At 39.1% G+C, this 20,570-nt stretch overlaps 1 protein-coding gene across 1 annotated transcript; it reads right to left on the bottom strand.

Annotated features, from left to right (window-relative positions):
• Positions 1 to 5,887: 5,887 nt before the first annotated feature.
• On the bottom strand, positions 5,888 to 18,871 carry LOC103703761 (uncharacterized WD repeat-containing protein C17D11.16). The gene is given in 18 exon segments (XM_008786731.4): positions 5,888 to 6,152; positions 6,240 to 6,317; positions 7,352 to 7,414; positions 7,492 to 7,521; positions 7,616 to 7,759; positions 8,395 to 8,493; positions 9,495 to 9,569; positions 11,183 to 11,279; positions 11,372 to 11,442; positions 11,997 to 12,062; positions 12,210 to 12,268; positions 12,400 to 12,444; positions 12,447 to 12,522; positions 17,479 to 17,592; positions 17,673 to 17,752; positions 17,830 to 18,017; positions 18,151 to 18,287; positions 18,580 to 18,871. Coding segments are annotated over 17 exon segments (1,497 nt in total). The 5' UTR covers positions 18,270 to 18,287; positions 18,580 to 18,871; the 3' UTR covers positions 5,888 to 6,059.
• Positions 18,872 to 20,570: the final 1,699 nt, after the last annotated feature.

Here is a 20,570-nt window from a genome sequence, read left to right as displayed (position 1 = left end):
CTTGTTCAAACTCTCTCTCTCTCTCGACTCACAAATAGGCATCCCATGGGTGAAATGGCTACAAAAGAAAAGAGGATATTTGATGAAACTTGGGCAAAATACAGTATGACATGAGAAGTCTCCTTGAGGAGATATAATGATGTGACTACTGGATAGCCTATTAATTCATATATATCTTTTTTGAGAAACGAGTACCTAATTAATCCATATGAAAATCTAATTAAAATTGTGTGTCACTAATAAATGTCTCACTGTGCCTGTTTGTTGAAATAGAATGTCATGGCATCCTGTACAAGTCTCCTGAAGACCGATTTGTGAGGGAAAAGTCTATTTGTTTTGGCATTATTTATAAACAATTATTGTTGCTGATGACTGTCTTTGTTCCTATCTACATTATTTTAGGATGATAGTACGTTCTTTTGTTGATATGTAGCCAGTGTTATTATTGTCTTGATGGATCTTAGCCGCAGCAAGCTAACAGAAATAACATAGTGTGATCCCAAGAGTTCCACTAAATTAACTAATATCCAACTGCTATTCTTCTTATGTTTCTTCATTTCTTTTGAGGTAAGGGAATTTTTTTTCCTTCTCTTACTAGCTGCCAAGATGGACCATTGTGAGTGCTACTGGACCGTATTCAATAATTGTTGCTGCTGAGCCAGCTTTCACTCAGCAGTACACTGCATAAAACTAGACAACAAAAAGAAAGGCAATGCAAAAGATACTTCAATTGTCATAGCTTTACATACCATTGTACCAAATAACTCAAAATCTGACAAGAAAAAGAAAAGCAATGCAGAAGATATTTCGATTGTCATATCCTGAAGTGCCGTTCCTTACCAAATAACTCGAAACCTTTCACTCATTTCCACAGCACCCATAATATTAAAGGGGGGTTATACCTTGGAAAATTACCTAAATGGTAAATATTTGGCACTCTGTGACTTGGTTCTAGGAGATTCATCCTTTGCTCATTATCTGGAGGCAAATAATACTCTCCCTATTTATTCATTGAATTTGCATGATTTTTTTTTTTTTTAAGTAGAAGCATGATGCAAAAAGAGACAAGCACCGTTGTCTTAAGAGCAAGGAAAAAAGAATGCCTTCCTATTAGAAAATAGAGAGTGGAAATAAACTCAAAGAGAATAAGTTTCAATATTATCATGAACAACGTTCGATTATATAATCATCATCCTCTATATATGAGAATTCAATTCTAAAATACCAAAAATAGCAAAAGATTTGAATTAGAAAAACTACAGCAAAAGCACATCTACTACTCAAACTATATCTCTCAGTACAATCTTGGTTAAAATCATACTCTTTAAAACTACTAACACAAAAATTTTATAAATATTTCCTAAAATATGAAGGACAAGTTTGACCGACTAAAAATAATAGGAAAGCAACATAATTCCTCTTTGTCTTTTGACTGTTTGATCGAATTGTGAAAAATAATTTTCACACTAAAGTCCACTTATGGTTTAAAAATTATGCTTATATTTTTTTGAAACTTGCACATTTTGTTTCCACACTCCCGAACTAGCAAGCAACTTGGTTAAATCCATCTTTCTCCGGATAATCTTAAGCTAATTGTTCCATATCAGATTACATATAATTTTTGCTTGTGGTTATAATTTGTCAACCAAATCAGTTTATCAGGAGAAAAAAAAGGAAAGAAAAAAAGATTTTCAAGTGAAATATTATCACTCTTTTGAGAAGTTCAAGAGCAAAAAGCACGATGGCAAGTAAGAGTATACAAATATAAGAAAATAAAAAAAATTAACTGGAATTGAAGTGCCTCTTTCTTGGTTCATGGAAAAGAAAATAGAAAACCCTCAAGCGCCTTAATTGGTGGAGTTACCAAAGATCTAGATCCGATCCTGTCCTCATTCCAGTTTTTGGCCAAGCTTTCATCTATCCTGTCTCAAAATATTAGCAAAGCTTTAAAAAATAAAAAAAATAAAAGCAGAAAAGATGCTCAAAACCAATGATTGAAGCCAAACACACTAATTCTTATTATGTATGATTCATGACATTTGACACCAAATGCACTATCGCTTGACTATACGTCATACTTCAGAGTCCATGCAACATTGGGGACCTCACATTGGTCACCATATAAAAGCACTAGCAACTACTCTCTGCGTTGGTACTTGAATAAGGAAGGACAAACAAGTTGCATTATGATAATTCCTAGGCATAATGGACCTGATTTCTGGTTAGATATAAAATTTGCAATGGCATCTGTCACAACTTTCTAGCTTTCCGAAATACATGCATCTACCCTCGTGAGGACAGGAAGATCTAAAGGTTTATTTTTAATGTTATTTTTCAAACTTGAGGAGGAGGAAGGAGATGTACTGTTTGGGTATTTTAAGTCTGTCAGTCTGAAGGTGCTATAAGATAGCCAAATTGAAACATATATATTTTACCAACCTTAAAGAACGGGAGTGCCATCACTTCTCATGCATGAGAGAGAATTCATTAAAAAATGGGTCCATGTTGAAAGGCTGGAGATCTGGAATTTGCTTTTTCTTGAAGTCCTCAGCATATGTACTTCAATTTCAATAAATAATTGCATTGTAAACTAGTTTTTAGCTTAATTAAAACATTCAACTCTCCATCGACCACTGACATCTAATTTCTGTCAATTAAGATATGAAGAGTTGGAACGTGCAAGGGGGAGACGAAGGCTGTTACATCTAATTCTTAGATATCCTCCGTGCTTTATGAGCACCATTCTAGTGTCGTATGAGGCAGTCAGAGTAGTAGGAAATAAGCATTAGCGACATATAGGATACTGTACATGTTTCTTAGATATGGAAGACTATAATTGAGAGCCAAGTCGGATAATTGAGAGCCATCCGATTGTGCTGATAACTTTCATATGCCTTTATTAGGACTTCACCTAAATAATTCTTGAAATGAAAGCAATACATGGACAGCTTTGTATCTGTATGGTGCGAATATAAATATGAGGAAGGTCTATAGCAAGTATTTTCGAAAAGTTCATGATTTCATCGACAATGGTGGGAAAGAATCTCGCCATTCTGCCATCAGTTATTCAAGTCATGCATGAAAACTGCAACAACATATAATATTTTGAGACGGTACAAGTTGATGGATGCCCACCACAAACAGTGGATGCACGCCACAAACAGATGCTATTTAATGCATGAAGCACAGTATGAAACTAGTTGCGTCCCATACACTCCAAAAAAATAAAAAAAAGGAAAAAGAAACTAATCGTGGCCCTCTTTTGTTGCTAGATGAAGGAAGAATGCTACATTTTATTTTTATATTCTGCAAATGGTTGCTGAAAAGGAATGCCTTATTTCGAGAAGATAAACTAATAGTTCAGAGGAGGAAAACAAGTGGTTTGGTTTAGGTAATCAGATGTCATGCTCTTTAATATATTGGAATTGGTTATTACATGGTTGAAAAGGCCAAGGGGGATACCAATAATGTACTTAGAGGGTGATGAAAGCATGTGGCCGTCCATTCATGGAAAAGCTCACGCTCTCAGGACTCTTAGGCTAGCTGAAGGAAGGAGGCAACTTTGTTTAGTGGGCAGCTGGTAGTTTTCTATGGGCTTGTGATTGTGGAAACTTGTGGTGATGGATGCTGATAGAAGTGTTATGCTGCGACTTCGGTGCCATGAAGAGTTAGAATGAAAGTCCTTATTGAATACTGAAGGTGTGGGTTCGGAAGAAGTAATTTTTTGTACATAGAATATTTGGCAGCTATTCGTTTATCAGAAGTTAGGCGCCTGATTAGGACAGAGGAAGTGTTCAAGACTATGTCACGGAATCCTATTCGGGAAACAGGGATTAGATGTTTGATTTATTATGAATATTTAGGACCATCAACAGTTGAAGCATGAGTAATGAGTGCATTATACCGACAACAGAGATCACGTCAGGACAACAGCAAGCACGTCTCGCCCCATCGTTTTGCTTTCCTTATCATAAAAATGACGCCGGACAAGCACTCATTCATATCTTAATACCATTCAAGGAGTAACGTCAACCTGGTAGTATTGCACACGACCAAACAAAAGAAGAGCTTGTGGATTCCCAGATTGACTATAGTATCTTTCTTAAGAGTTACCTAACTTAAAATGTCATAAAGGAGCAACGAGGTTGGCCTTCTGCGTATTTTAAGAACAAGGGCTAGTGGAACCATCTGAAGTCTACTATTTGAATTTGAATTCCAGCCTGCTACACACTTGCTGCGAATGACATCGGTACCTAATCCTTTCTTGTTCTTGATTGGCTATAGTTTACTTTCACTCTTTAGTACATGCCTTCGTATGGGAAAATGAGCGGATCTATGGTCTCCCTTTTCTTACCATTCCTCCAATAATGGAAGGAATTGAAATAAGATGCTCTTTTTTTTCTACAACTTTAGTCTCTCACAAACCCTTGACTATAGATCTGGCAATCAATACAGGCAGGCTGATAAAAATATTTCAGCTTGTTGAGTTTCACATGATCATGGAATCCAATTTATGCTTACCCTGAATACTAAATAAGAGAGGATCAAGAGGAAATTATGAATGACAGAATATTTATAGTCTCCATGGAACTCCTCTGTTGCTTCAGATACTGGTGTCTTACATAGGAAACCATGAAGAATTTTATTTTGTTTTTTTAATGTCAGTTCCTAGTATTTTATGGGAATTTAAAACTGAACTTATGCTGTGCTTTTTGTTCTCTACTTTCATAACTAGTGTACAATCTACCTACCTTATGAAGTTCACACGTCTCCCAGAGAATACATTATTCTCCTCTTTTAATGCAAGCATCTTAAGTGTCTACTCTGCAATCCAAAATCTGGGGTCCAGTTACATTTTGAATTCAGGTAGTTTGTTCGATAATTTTTTATGGAACTATGGTACTCTAGTGAAACAAAACACAAACTTCTGTTATTAAAAAGATAAATGGCATAAAGAGTACACCCTTTAACTATGCCTGCACTCCAAGTCAATTTACATTTTGAAGCGAAATTCAGATTGTCGTCCTCTAAATTGCATGTAACGTTCATCTCAGAATTCTTTGAAAAGGAAAAAAAACACGATTGACTTCAAAAATAGGTGAGTGTGTAATTAAAATTTACAGTTATTTCAGCCTAATATTGAGCACATAAATCGATCTAAATGACAAATTATAAATAAAATATTAATCTTGTGTAAGGTGATCTTTACACTAGAATCCCTCGCTTATTTTTTGAACAAAAATTGATGAAATTTTCACAGGTGTAAGTCAATTTAGCAATGAGAAATTTATGTGTAATATATATTTCAAAAGCGAGTTATCTATCAAAAATTTGAACTTCATTTTTTAAGTAATACCAGCAAATCGTTCGCTGGCACTGATTCGAATTTGGCTCGAGAATTATTGTTAACAATTGGGGAGGGTGTACTTGGAATCAACAAAGTTGCAATGGTAGGGTACCCGAGATACTTGCATCTACCTAATATTAATATTTGGCGGGGTGTCTCTGCAACAATGGATTGGCAGTTGCCAATCCGCGAACTGGTGTCTGATTATCTGCAGATCGTTTGCAGACTCGAACACCAGTGGATGGTGGAACATGGCCGAAGAGATGGAACAAGCCGGAAACCAACACACCTAACAGGATAATGGGCCGACTCAGAACACAACGCACTTAACAAGAAGAAAATATGCTGACTTTGCCGAAGTCTCTGGGTAACCTGATAGATCTTGCATGAAGAAATTACCAGAGAAGTCTCTGGCTAACCATCACCCTCTCTTGATTTGTTTTTTCATGAAAAAAAAGAGAGCGGCAGTTATATTACATCTGGCACACGTCGCATTGAATTAAAGTCTATAAATCAATAAAATAATGGAGAAAGATTAGATAAGAAGCAAAAGAGCAGAAACAAATGAGTCACTAAAGATTAAATAGCAATAAATTTGCAAAACCCATTTCAAGAACATCACTCAAAATTGCATATTTTCCCTCTAGTTTTATTTCTCCGAACCCAAAGTCCACAATCCACAACATAGATACAACAGTGCAGAGCAGAAGGATTAAAGATCAGCCGCTGGTGCCGGATCTGTTTTTCGGTAGCTATACTTGCCAAATCTACGAACAACACCTGGATCACTTAAGGTGTTCCATACCTGCGAAGATTAAATTACAGTAGTTCAAGTAAAAATTAAGGGATGGGGATAGCATATAAATGGGTAGAATGGGGAGATTATGCTTACCTGCAATTTTCCCTTGGCGCCACCAATGGCTAACAAGAATGGGCTGTCCTCTGAAAAGGATATAGAGAAAATAGCTCCCTGATCACATAGAAGTACAACAGGTGTCATACTACAAACTAAGCCATGGACGTTAGAATGGAACCTCAACAACAATCAGAGGAGATGAAATTTTGTTTGCACTCTAATGTCCTTGTGCTGTAATTTCCTTTTTGTGGGTAAGGATTACTAGAACCAAGGACGTATAGCACTGTATACTCAAATGTCAGATACAAACAACTGTGCATTGTTAACAAAGTGTTTTGAGATTATGCTGAGGTTAAAAACCAGTGTATTGAGATGATAATCAGTTGTAGTAAAATGTTGCTTTAAACAAGGGAAACAAGTGCAGATGCACGCACGCACACACGTGCATGCATGCGCACGAGCAGACATGTGCACACCCAAAATGCATATGCACGCATCCACATGCACCAACATGCAAAATGTGCATGGAATATTTTATGTATCAGGAAACTGCACAAAACTCCTTAACACTCATTTATCAATACCATCATACAAAGATAACAGGACTCTCATCAGGTGCAATATTCGATCCCTCAAATTATAAATTATGAGGTATTTTGCACAGGTCATGACCCTTGCTATCTACATAAATAAAAGAATGATGATAAATCAGGCAACCACGTTTCTACATCAAATGCTCCTATCAATTAGATACTGCAAGTGATGCAATCAAAGCTATCCATAAATCAGTCAAGTTGCAACACGTGCGCCAAATGTTAGTTCCATGTCAATAAATAACACATTTATATAAAAGATATTAATCCTTAAAAGTTCCGCTCAACCATGTAAATGGGTAAATGAATAAGCAAATCTATGAGATAACACAGACATGTAAGGTTTGTTCCAGCTTTTGCTGTAGGATTTTCTCTTGATCAGCTGAAAATGTACCGCTACTTGACATACCCAAGCACCACTGGAATGCATGTGTACATGCTAACATAAATATATACCTTAAAGCCTCGCGAGGATAAATTCAATTCTTTATTCTATATGAATAAAAGGCAGTTGACTGGTCATACTAAACAACTAAAACTCTGTGCAAGACTTACAGCTTTTGGATTTGTAGATGCAACACAAGAAGGCTGGTTGTTTGATATTTCCCAGAGTTTCACCTGCAATATTTGCAAGGGTGAGAATTGGCATATCATTACACAACTAGCTGGGGAAGCATAAGGATTTCCCTCCCTACCATTTTATCTGTAGAAGCGGTAGCAAGAAGCTGCACAGAAAACAGAGTAATAAGTATTCCACTATCAAAACTAGTTCCTTTTGTTCTCTATCAACCGTACAGAAGGATGAATCTAAGAACATACATTAGGAGCTGATGGATTATAAGAGATTGAAGAAACAGCTTTATCATGTGCATGAAGGGTGAAACATGGCTTGGGGCCAGAACTTGAATCAGAAGCAGTTGCCCGGATATCAAAACCTTGAACTGTACCATTCTCGAGACTGACCTGAAGCACATTCAATTTGTTAAAGTCCAGATGGAGAAGAAAACAAGCAAACGATTTACACATAAGCGAAAATAGCTCCATGACCATAATCATATGGAATATCCCAATAGGCACTACCTCGAATATTTAATGTTGGGACAATGAATCCTTCACTGTCATTCATTTTAATTAAGAACAATTGACAATATTTGTTTCCAGACCAATATTATTCAAATCCTTTTTCGCAACTTCCATGCAGGTTTTTTGGGGGTCTGTCCTTCTCTCTCACACCTCAACACTATCTGACCCTCTACTTCTGAAGGCCTCATTACTATATTCACGGACATGATCATTGCAGGGAGATTCCCACCAGTTATCTTCCATTGGTGCAACTTGTACACAAACTACAGAACGTTTTTATCAAATATTGAACACTGAGACAGAGCCAAACAGAAGTAACAGACAGTGGTGCTGATGGGATTTTCCTAATGCTGCTCATTTTTTTTTTGTATGAAAACCTAAACCAATAGGTGGGACTGTTGTTTCTTAGTGCCCCACATCTCCCTTACCAAGTTATAACACTTGTACCTTCCATATTGTAAAATTCTATAGGCTAAAGCAGTAATATCATGATAAATCATCCACAGAAAACTCACCGCAAATGAGTGTTCATTATGTGGGTCCCATGCCAAGCTCTCGACATCAGCTGTTACAGACCACTTGTTCCTAGCAGACTCGCTAGATCTCATATCCATCTGCACTTTGTGGAAAATTAGAAAATATTAGTTTAAAGCACTATCATATAGCATTGAGAGAAACAGTTTAGACCGTTTACTTTTTGGTAGGATAGTTTAGACCACTTGTTAACATAACACAATATTGTCATAATTTTCTCTAATAATTTGTCTGGTAGAATGTCAGAATGATATTTTGCAGGGAGCTGTCATTTACACATATTTAACTTAAGCAATTCTTAAGAAAAGCATAACAAAATTTTAGACAACCATCATATATAGAGATTGCCTCTTATTTTCGAACCCAGATTGATGTCTAAGAAGATGACTCGTTTAGAGAACCAAAAGATAGCATCTGAAAGACACTGAAAAAGCATTTTGTGCACATGATTTCTGAAGCCTTGTACACATATATCATATCTAAGATGGTTTTTATTTTCTAATCCAAATTCACCATGAATGAGAATGACTCATCCAGAGAATTATTATTACCATAGAAAACATGTTGACACAGCATTTTTATGCATAACATCTCTGATGCCTCATAGATGCAACAAAATCAGTCCGAATTAATTTTCAGAATTTTACTTTTGCATTAAGCTAAGAAAGTGAAGTTCTTTGCAATGAATGGGTAAATTGGTAAAACGAGTATGTCACCAAAACATAAAATGAAACAAACACATATGCTACGAAATGTACTTGCAAATATGTCATAGCTTTCTGGTAATCCGAGCAAAAAAACTGCTCCACCAATCTCAGCAAAGATTAATATAGCAGAGTCTTGGTCAAATTTTAGTAGGAACTCATGAACCATTTGGATATGGTAGCCGTCACAGTGTGCCTTTGGAGTTGACGGCAAAAACTCATCAATGGCCTAAAATTTTACAGGAATGACAGCTAAGACTAGGTGAAACACAAGCACATGTTGTTTATGCTGCTACCAAGCTGCATTTGTGACACAAGATATATCCCCATGCATATGATGGTCTGGCATGAAGTATAAAAAAACAGTTGTCCATTACCATAACAACTGATTTATCAAAAGATCCACTGAGAAGTACTTCCGGTGAATGTCGGCTCCATGTAAGCGCTTGAACCTGCAAGACGTGTCAAGAGAGTTCGTCAGGTTATACTTGTGAAGAATTTCGTAAATATCATATCTTTGAGTATGCCAATGGAAAAAGATCTGATTAATCAATATTTATTACATTGGCAAACCAGTGCCATATAGTGAAAGGTAGGAAGAAGTAGAAAGATCTTTCAAAAGAAAAAAAAACAAAGGTTTTTATATGGTCCAATTAACGTGCAGAACAACCAATCTGGGGATGGGCAGCACCAAGAAAGATATTTCAGTCAGTGCCAGCCAAGGCTGGGATCTTGCATATATTCTACTAGTGGCCAAAACCTCATAATGAGATACCAGGTAATATAATAGATGTAATAATATAGTAGCTGAAAGATAACTAAGTCCAAGAACCAAATCGACCCAGCTGATCAAGTCCCAAACTGAAGGACTTAGCTGCGCCTACTTGATTCATAACTTGCTGAATGAGCCTAGTTCTGGATCCAATTATTAGAAAAATTGTTGATCTCTCAGCCACTGTTTATCAGACTCTGAACAAATTTTTAATTAAATACCTTATAAAATAAGTTCCTATTTAAATCAAGCTTGGCCCATGTTGTCTACATCTTAGTAGTCAGAAACTTCAATCAGGTATCATAGCAACTTTGGAAACTCCCCCAACAACTTGAAATGACACTCATTTCTCTTCACTTCAAAGTGTTTTTAAAATATCAGCTTCCTTGCACCTGCACCAGCTCCCACTCCTTGTTCTCGCAACGAAAGTCAACATGAACAATGTGGAGATCATTTTTAATCCAAATACGATCAAATGCATTTATAGCCTTAGAATCCTGGATATGCCTATCATGTGGGGCCACCTAGTAGTTAATTGGATCCACTTGGACTAGGGTAAAAAATTTTAATTATATTAAATTTATATAATCTACAATTCCATATCAATTTACAGGAAGTTTGCTGATAAACGGTTTGGAACCATTTAGATATACAACTAGATAATGTAGAAACAATTTATGAGACATGTTTTAATTACTAGGATGGAGATATTAACTCATTTAGGCATGCATCAAATAAGCCTTCATATAAAATGTATAATGTGTTCAACTGGTTTGCAATGTGTCACATTGCAGTACAGGGTAACTATGGTCACCTACATGTTTCGACAGCCTTGCTAAGATGCTATGCCATATTTTAAAACTCAAAGACCCTGGTCCTAAAATCCCAGACAATTTTCAAAAGGATCAATAGATGTGTAGAAAAGACCCTAAAGGATCTCAAGAGTCTTTGAGAATATCTCAACAACCTAACTATTAGAAATTTTCCTAGACTAGAAAGCATAAGAAAAGCATTAACATTAAACTCATGTTAAAACATATCACTGTGTATACATAAAATTGGTGGAAGATCTTAAGGGTTAACTTTTAAAAAAAAACTAGACAGTTTTTTTTACCGAACAAGTGAACGTAAAAAAATAATATATAAAAAATAAGCTTGTCAAAAAAAAGGTTGCAAGAAGATGGAGAGCACAAGGAAAGAGAAATGAATACAAGTATTCAACATATTGACAGTTTAAGAAATGCACCAAAATTCATTGTTTCTCATATTATGGAAGGTAAAAAAAAAAGTTGCCTTGTCTGTATGATGCTTGACTGTGACAACACATTTCCCAGCAACCACATCCCAGACCTTGACAGACTTATCAGCACTTGCACTAGCTAGGACATTCCTAAAGCACAAGACAAGCACGAATATTAATATAGTAAAGAATAATACATGGACCGACAAAGAATATGCATCATCAACAATATATGTGCTTACCTCACCTCCTTGTTCCATGCCAGACCAAGTACAGAGTCCCTATGACTGCCCTTCTTGTACTTAGCTGATGTCTACAGGTGCAAATCCAAATAATCAGTTAATAACTATAATGCCACTGGGCCTCCATGCAAGTTCATTGTCAGTAAAAAAAAGCACAAAAAATCAGTTACAGGCAAAAAGAATGACATCCAAACTACAAAAAATTTACACAGTATCTGGATCTTCATCAAATCCACATTCATATTTCATGCTCACCTACAATATTTCCAATGTTTTGATGTCAATGGTAAAATCATAATAGTTAAGTTGAAATGAAATATCTGTGTAATTAAATATTATATCAAAGGATAGTTCTAGTAAAATTTAAGAAGCCATATGGCTATTCTTTTCTTATTAAATAATGTCATTGCTGAAAATGTTGATGCCAATCAATATGGAACAAAAAATTACACAGATAAACCACAAGATTATATGTAATCCTCAAAGAAAAGATGCTGGAGGAGAATGAATATCATTATGCGTTAATAATACATAGCAGGAAAGCACATGTAGAAGCAGGTGAATACCATTAATCAAATTATGATGCCTTGAAAATATTCCTTTTCAAAAGTAACTTATAGCATACCTTTCTTCCTTCTTTCTTCCTCTTTGAAACACCTCCCAATTCCATAAATGGTTTGACCTCATCAATCTGTGATACATAAAGTACAGAATATAGATTTATAAGTAATATATTCTGCCTCATCTTCAAAGAACAGAAACAAAATATTTATTTAAAAATACCAAATATTATCAAAAATGACATCAAACAACAAGATTCTGATTATAATACACATACCAGGTCAAGGTCCCATATCTCAATAGCAGGTTCCATTGAACCTACAGCTATAAAGTTCCCTGCCAATGTCAAGACAGAACTATTATCAGGTTCCAAGGCCCTGATCAGACATATTATCTAAATAGAGTTCGATGCTCAGTCCACTACAAGAGTGATCATATTTAAAATAGCAAGTGAAAGACAAGCCTACCTTTATCACCACTCTTAAGATTACAATCAAGCCAAGCTGTGCAGAGGGAAAAGCTGGAAGGATGATATCATGATGAACATACATATTGGAATCTCCATCCTCCAATTCCTCAAAAATATAAACCTGTTGCACCCATGTAGAGTTAGCTTGAATGAGAAATCTGAAAACACAGGACTTCTTATCTAGATCAAAGAAGAATAAGACAAAGATGAAACAGAAAATCTTAAGCAATTCTCTCACCGCCCATGTAGAGTTAGCTTGAATGAGAAATCTGAAAACACAGGACTTCTTATCTAGATCAAAGAATAATGAGACAAAGATGAAACAGAAAATCTTAAGCAATTCGGTTGCCGCCCATGTAGCTGACAGAATAATTTTGTCTGCTGAAGATTATATTAAGTTTTAACAGATTCAGGTGAAATGTTATACTTTTGTATTTGCAAGTGTTGCATATATAATAAACTGACAGCGACTCCCTGAATTAAGACATGATCTTGGAATTATGTTTTGCAAATTGTGACTTAGTAAAGAGACAGAGGCATTGTTGGTGAGAAAGTACAGAAGATTAGGGAAAAGGAAACCAGATAAATCAGGTGACTTGGCTTCCATTCTGGGAGACTTGTGTCCTTCAGGGTACAACCATATCCAAATAATTAGGATTAAACATTAAGTATCACCTATTCACTCAATAGGTTATATTAAATTGAGCCCACATTTGAATCAAGATTTGACATTTTACATAAACATCTTCAATGATAGGCTTTCAGGTAAGACTGTGGCAGGTCTGATTCTGCAAGAGCCATACTCAACATTCTTGAGTGTGTAGGCTATGGTTGGGACTCATACCATTCAATAGGACAAAATCCAAGTTTTTCAGGGTCTCAAATGGCATGAAAACATCTAAGAAAATCAGAAAAAAGAAAGTGATGAAAAGGGGGTGAAGCGGACTCATAGCTCTAACAAATCCAGCCGCCGGAGTGCTGCGCGACAATCGAGGTGACCTAATCAACTGCGTTATTCGTCTCACGGTAAGCATGAGTAACCTAGACAGACACACAAACTGCCACACAATCTCTCAGGAGATTTCTGATATCCTGTGGCAGCGGGTGCTCATCCCCTACTCTCACGTACCCCTGAATCCATATGATCATAGTAGCCGAGTCACTGTCTAAATAGATGTGATATCAAACACGCGCATAAGTAATCCCTTCCCAAGCAGCTCTGACCTCGACTCCAAGAATAGAGATATCATTGAGTCGGCTCCCCCTGTCGTGATCAGTCTGGAATCAGCGTCCCAGATCACAAATCCAACACCACCTCGCCCTTCCTCCTCAGATACACTCTCATCGAAGTTCACCTTGAGAAAGCTTAGGAATGGAGACTTCTAGAAGACGAAAATTGCCCGCGTCACTCTAAGAGCTGAGTGGGGGCCCCAGATGTCCCTAGCTATCCCAGAACCTCCTACATGCAACCACGGTCCTCAAGCTCTGCCTCTATCCCTCAAATGTCCTAGCATTCCTGTCTAGCCATATGTGATGTGTAACATAGACGGTAACGCCCCCAAATACTATGACCGATCTGCTGATGGAACCCTTCAAGAAACCAAGGAGGGATGCAACCGGGGTTGGAGACTACAAGAAACTCCAGTTGCCACCTGCCACACCTGAGCCGTTCTCGGGCAGCTGAACAACATGTGCTCAATGGTCTCCTCCTTCCTGCACTAGTCACAAGTGAGTTGGAGACTTATACCTTGTTTGCTCAAAACTCTCCTCGTTGGAAGGCAGCCCCATGCCACCTTCCAGAGACACAAGGCGGTCCAGGGGTGAACATGGAGCCTTCATCCAACGATCGAGGTGTCTCAACTCTGTACAGTTTTTTAAGGTCACCAGCTCTCACTCTGGATCTGCAAGTCGAGCTCCAGATCCTGCTGTCAGGTCCACCCCTCCGAGGTACCGAAACGGCTAGGATCCGCTCCACTAACTGAACCCCAAAAAGGTGTCGAACTTGAGCTTCATTCCATCTCCTCTCGCCTGGCTTGAACAGGTCACACACTCTGAGGTCTGAGCTCTCCACATCAACCATGGTGGGCCATAATCAAATAGGAATATCCGCCGCTCATAAATCGTTGGCCACATCAATAGACTAGTCATCCCAACTATCCATCAGATCCAGGCCGTCATCTCCGGGGCACGAGAGCACATCTCTTGCCAAATGAAAGAGCTATGACGATTAGCCTAGAAGTCGACGTTATGGTCCGGTCACCATATTTGGCCCTTATCAGGGAGCTCCAAAGGCTATCCGGCTCAAGCAAGAATTGAGCAACATATCTGGCCGCATTACTTCCCTCCTTGTTAGCAGAGAGTAAATACCCACCATGATCAGTCAACCCACATTCCATGCCACCCCTAGTCGAGTCAATCAAATCAGCTTCCAAGATAGCCTTAAGCATTCTTACCACATTCCCATGGTTGAACATCGCCGACTCGAGCTTTGCCCCCCCTGAATCAGCAGGATTAATAGCAGCAATAGGCTTCACCAGCGACCTTCGGATTTTTGTCTGATGAGCCGCACCATTGGACAGATTCGAGCCATCAGGTTCTCCTCCCTTCGCGGTTCTCTCCGATGCCGAGGCGCCTACCAAAAAAGCCGCCGCCCCCACTCCAGCCGGCTAGGGGGCGGGTTCGCAGGTTTCAGTGGGCTCGCCCCCCGCTGGGCCAGAGAAGAATCGGCGCCTCCCGGGCTAGAAGGCCTCCAATCCACCGGTGGGCTTCTGGCCTGCTCCCGCCGTAGCTTCCATCATCAACACGTCCACAGGCCCAGGCCCACTGGCCCGATCCATAATAACCGACCTTCAGGCTCGGTTCGCCTCAGCCACTGAGTCAACCCACCCTCTAATTCAGCCCTGGGTTGACTTGCACCAACAGCCGACTGAGTCGAGTCCGAAATAAGGTATCCTTGCTCCGGTGACCGTCGGCATGCCACCTTGGATGGCTTCTGCCACCTGTCCAAATCCGATAGCGAGGTAGGCGAGCTCGGCCAGTTCCTCGGCAAGCTCGGCATTGACTGGGACAAGCCCACACCAGAGGTGGACTCCAGGACTGACTCGGTCATCTTTCTCGATTGCACCCCACTTCTCAAGGGTCTGGGTTGTCGGATCTTGGTCGTTGTAAGCCAAGGTCCGAACACATGCTTCCCTACTGGTGACGACCCTTCCTCCTCCGTCGACACCGCAGTCTTCGAGTCTATCTCCACCACCATGGGAGTCGGTGAAACCCTAACTCGCTCGAGGTCTTCCCCTTCCGCCGCCAACACCTAGAACTAGCATTCCTTTTCCTTGTGGCCTATCCTCCCACATCGAAAGTCGAATGCCGATACATTCTCGAACACAAATCTCTGCCAAAAAACCTTATTTCGCCCCCAAATCCAGATCCTTGGGATTAGAGGATCAAGGATGTTGATCTCAACCTTCACATGGGTGTAACCCAACTTCCAAAGCTGCTCGATGAAGTCGTTGAGCGCTACCGGCCGGCCCGCTGCAACCGTGATCTCCAAAATGGAGGTCTTCTCCCAATGTTTCAAGGGTAAGCCTAGTAATTGGATCCAGACCATAGCCCTCTTAATTTGTTAACACCCGAAACAAAGTCTGGAACCCAAGGTTCCATTGCCAACAACTGCCTGGCCACCAACCATGGGTCGTTAGCAAGGGCTGCATTCCGGTCTTCCTCTTGTCGGAAGCGGAAGACACAATGCTCCTCCGCCAGTGGAAACACCTCCACGTCATAGTCTAGCTTCTCTCGGGCCTTAAGATCCCAAGCAACCCATTCCGCAGGCACCCTCCACCCCGAGCTCCAAGCGATGACTATCGTCAACTCCCAAGCCTGTCTTCGACAAGGTTTGTCGTCTTAGTACCAGACCTCGTACCGGTGCCACGCCAGCACAGTGTTGATACGTTATGATATGGAATTTTTTTGGCATACCGAGTGTCGGTATACCACCCGTACCGAGTATCGATACCGAACTGTACGATATGATACATTTCGTGTCATCTCGTTCGGGTTAGTACAGCCATATCATGGTCTTGAGGTTTCGATGCGACCCACCGGCAACTCCAACACTCTAGAAAAATGCTTTTGAAGGGTCTCGAGTTCCTCGTCAGTGATCCGGTGACTCGTCCATACTGGTTGCCAGGGAGGCCCCTGAACCACGCCAGACCAACTCCTACTTCTGTTCGGAAGCCTCCTTCGCAGCCTTCGACTTGCGATCACCCATACTCCGTGCCCAACAACTATTCGCCGAAATGTTCCAGACGCAGCACAACCATTAAAGCACTTGTGACTCAGAGTGCAGCTCTCCCAAATCCAGCGTTATTTCGCTTAAGCAAGTTCAACCAACCTCCTTATGCTCTTGTTGGCTTTCCTAGATGTCCATGTTGTGATCAGACCACATAATCTGGGCTCCACTTATTAACATAAGAACTTTTAAAACATATAATATTCAAGATTTACAGAAACTTATGGAATCTATTCTGTAGAATTTGTCTTTTAAAGACCCTAATTTGTCTTTTCTGAAACAAAATCTTGAAATTCATTTTTCATTTATTTGTACATGTCAACAAAAACTAGTTAAGGAATGTAACAAATTGGCTTAGGAGATTGCTCAAAACTCTCTCTCCACTATCAGATGGGAGATTAAGATCCCACCTTTGTTAAGTCTCATAGATGAGAATGCATTGCACTTGGTAAGTTAAGGGAAACCATGGTTAGAGCCTCATCAAACCAAAAGAACCACCATGTCCTGACCAAACCATGCAAACTAAGAAAGTCTTTCACAAACTTGATACATGACTATAATAGAAGAAATTTTGTTGTTTGGCACATCAAAGATCAATGAAACAGTTCAAGCAACTATAATATAAAAATATAAAGGAAAATATCGGTGGTAATACAAAAATATACACGAAAACAGGATCAAGAATTGAATAGATGAACCACTATCACTTTATGGATCTCATAAGACCTACTAAACAACCATTGCAAATTGCAAAAGACAAAAAGTCATGTGCTCATAAAAAATGAATACCTCAAGATGACTCATTTCATCGTCATTCCGTGCACAAATTATAACCGCATCTGTTGGTTTTATGGTATTGTCTTCAATTTCTTCATCATCATCATCATCATCATCATCATCATCCTACTTAGAAAATTGTTTTAACATGAGGCAAAGATGCTACAACATGACATAAGTATGATGATATGAGAAAGAAGACTCACATCCTTAATTTTCAGATAAGGGTCCATGTCATTAGTCGGATAGTAAACGTCACCTAGGCCGGTACTAAATAACTCGATGCCTGAGAAGGAATCATGAATTCTAGAAGCTGATAGTTCAAATTTCACCAAAATCCAAGAAAACAGGGGAAAAGTGTACCATCATCATCTTCATCATAATTATCCATGTCAAGTTCTTGAAGACCTTCAGTTATGTCTTGAAAATTGGCAGAGCTTGTATTTCCCTGGCCAAGAGCTCTTGCTGCAGCTCTTGCAATGGATACTTCATCCACTTCATTGGAAGCATCAATATCCATGTCCTCATCTTCCTCCCCCTCACTGTCTCCACTGCACAATAGGGCTAACTTCATTAATTAATGCCAATAGTATCGCAACACAACAAAATAATTCAACGCCAACAGCTATATCATGAAAACTAAAACAAAACACACAAACAAAACCCGCCGGTGAGAACATTTACGTTCTTTCTAAGGCCCCCGTCGCTATTACTTGGTCAATCTCGTCTTGGGAAGGTGGCTCGGCAACCTCGGGAACCATCTTTGAAGCCCCTTTCGGGACCCAACATACAGCTGAAATCATCTTTATCGCAAAATATACCTATAAGAAAATAATAAATCAATGGCTTGAAGATATAAACGCTGTTAAAAAATAGATTTAAAAAAAAATATAAATCTTTTAAAATTTCTGTATTGCCCATTGCCGATCACGGATTCACTGCATTGCTTAACATCTCCATGAGAAAAAAAAAAAAGAGAAAAAGAATGGATTTTTAATGTTCTTTAAAAATAAAATTAAAATAATCGTCTCCTCCAATCGTTTCCATTTAGCCAGTAAAACAAAAGCGGGGCAATTCTAAAACCCTAAAGAGAAGAGGTTGGAGGGATCGAACCTTGAGAATAGAAGAGAGAAGCAGCGGCCGCGGGGATGCGGCGGCGGAGTCCGGCAAGTGATGCGGCGGCGGAGTCCGGCAAGCGATGCGGCGGCGGAGTCCGGTAAGCGATGCGGCGGCGCAGGCCGGTAGCGACGCGGTGGCGGACGTGAGGCGGCGGCGGAGGCGCTAGAGGCGGATCGACGAATAGGAGGGAAGGGTTTAAGGGATATCGGAGTTTTCAGGGGCTGTAATCACGTGTCATGCACGTGATGCGCGAGGGGAAGCGGGTCCGTGAGAGCGGAAGTTGAGGGGATTAAACCGGTAGGGTGGGATCTAAAAAAAGGTCCTCAGATTGCATTATTAGAGAACCAACCCAACCAAGTAATGGTTAATGTAGTATTACTAATTAGTTTTATTAAACCAATCATCCTAAGTTCTGGTAAGGAATATTAAAGGGCATAAAATGTTGAGTCGAGGAAACTATATTTTTTGCAAATTTTACATGTCCTGCTTGTGCTGAAATCCCTTCTTTGAACGATCTAAATCTAAGTGGGCCATGCGGAAATCTAATCATCAATCTGTTCTTTTCCCTTGTCATACTCATCTGATGGAACCTAGACTTAAATTATCTTTCAGAGATTAATTTCTTTCCAGATGACTTCTTTCTGTTTACAACCTGCATTATGGAGACTTTAGAAAAGAACTGCATTGCTTTAGCTAAAGCTATCCTAACACCTGCCATGTCCTCCTCCTTGAGGATAGTATCCAATACTCCACACCCGTAGTGGATCTCTCTTCGTTCTCCACCATCTTTGGTTTCATGTCCTTGTCCTCGAGGATAATCCCATCCAGGATGATGCTACTTCGTGCTCTATTACCTTTAAGCATTAAATATTTCCAAATATTAAAGTGAGCATGTTAAGATCCTATTTAAAATTGGGGCATTTGGATGGATGGGCCCAGAAGTATAAGCACTACAAAAGTTTTTAACTTATCCAATATTGGACTATTATTCCTTACCACACTCTACACGTAAAGTGCATTTCTTGAAATAGACCTTGCCATCTTTGCACTATTAAGCCTACTTGCTAGTTGGCGAGCATATTTATTAAGAATCACTCTTGACTTTTTTTATGCAACTCAATCAGTTGTCGTTGGTAATTCACAAGGATGTGGTTTTCTTTCTAGTGAAGGGTTATTTCACCCCTTCCTTCCATAATCATGGCGATTAAGTGTTTCAATGTGCTTCAATAATCTCATGGTCTCAAAAAAAAAAAAAAAAAAAAAAAACCTTATGGAATAAGCTAGTCTTGTGCTTCTTAATCGTATATAGCCCACAAAATTGGTTGTCAAATTAATACTTTAGTGGGCTGACTGGAAAATAACATCTTTTAATCTGAGGTACTAGTTGTATAATTTTGTGCTAGTCTAGTACCTTGCATTTGGAGCTAAGGGAAACTCTCAAAAGCATATATGTAATGACTAGTTTATTAGTAATGGAATTGCACAGGGATAGGGCGGCAAAAATTGATCTGACTCGACCTAACCCTAATTGGATCAGGTCTGGATCAAGAGATTTTTCTATTAGGGTCGGACATTGATCATATCTTTAACCAAACTTTAAATGGATCGAATATACATCAAAGTTCTGATCATACTTGGATCGTGAGGGTAGAATGTTATTTCAGTCGAAATGATTTAGGTTTGATAGAGTCATGATTTGGGTAAGAATTTTTTGAGTAATTAGTCTTTTTCTTGATACTAGTAAGCATTATAAATATTGGATTTGACAGGTTAGTATAAATTTATTAGGGACTTCTAAAATAGATTAAGTTAGAGTCAAATAGATGACCCAGAATTATCTGTAGGTAGGTATGGGTTGAGAGGTCTTGACCCGATGTTAGGCCGAGTTGGTTATAGATTAAGGTTTCATACGCTATTATTCTTATTTAACCCAATCTGACCCGACCCATTGCCACACCTAATGATAGATTTATAATCCAAAGTGC

This window comes from Phoenix dactylifera, chromosome 6, assembly GCF_009389715.1.
Source record: "Phoenix dactylifera cultivar Barhee BC4 chromosome 6, palm_55x_up_171113_PBpolish2nd_filt_p, whole genome shotgun sequence".
Lineage (NCBI taxonomy): Eukaryota > Viridiplantae > Streptophyta > Magnoliopsida > Arecales > Arecaceae > Phoenix > Phoenix dactylifera.
This window is presented reverse-complemented; position numbering and strand designations above follow the sequence as displayed.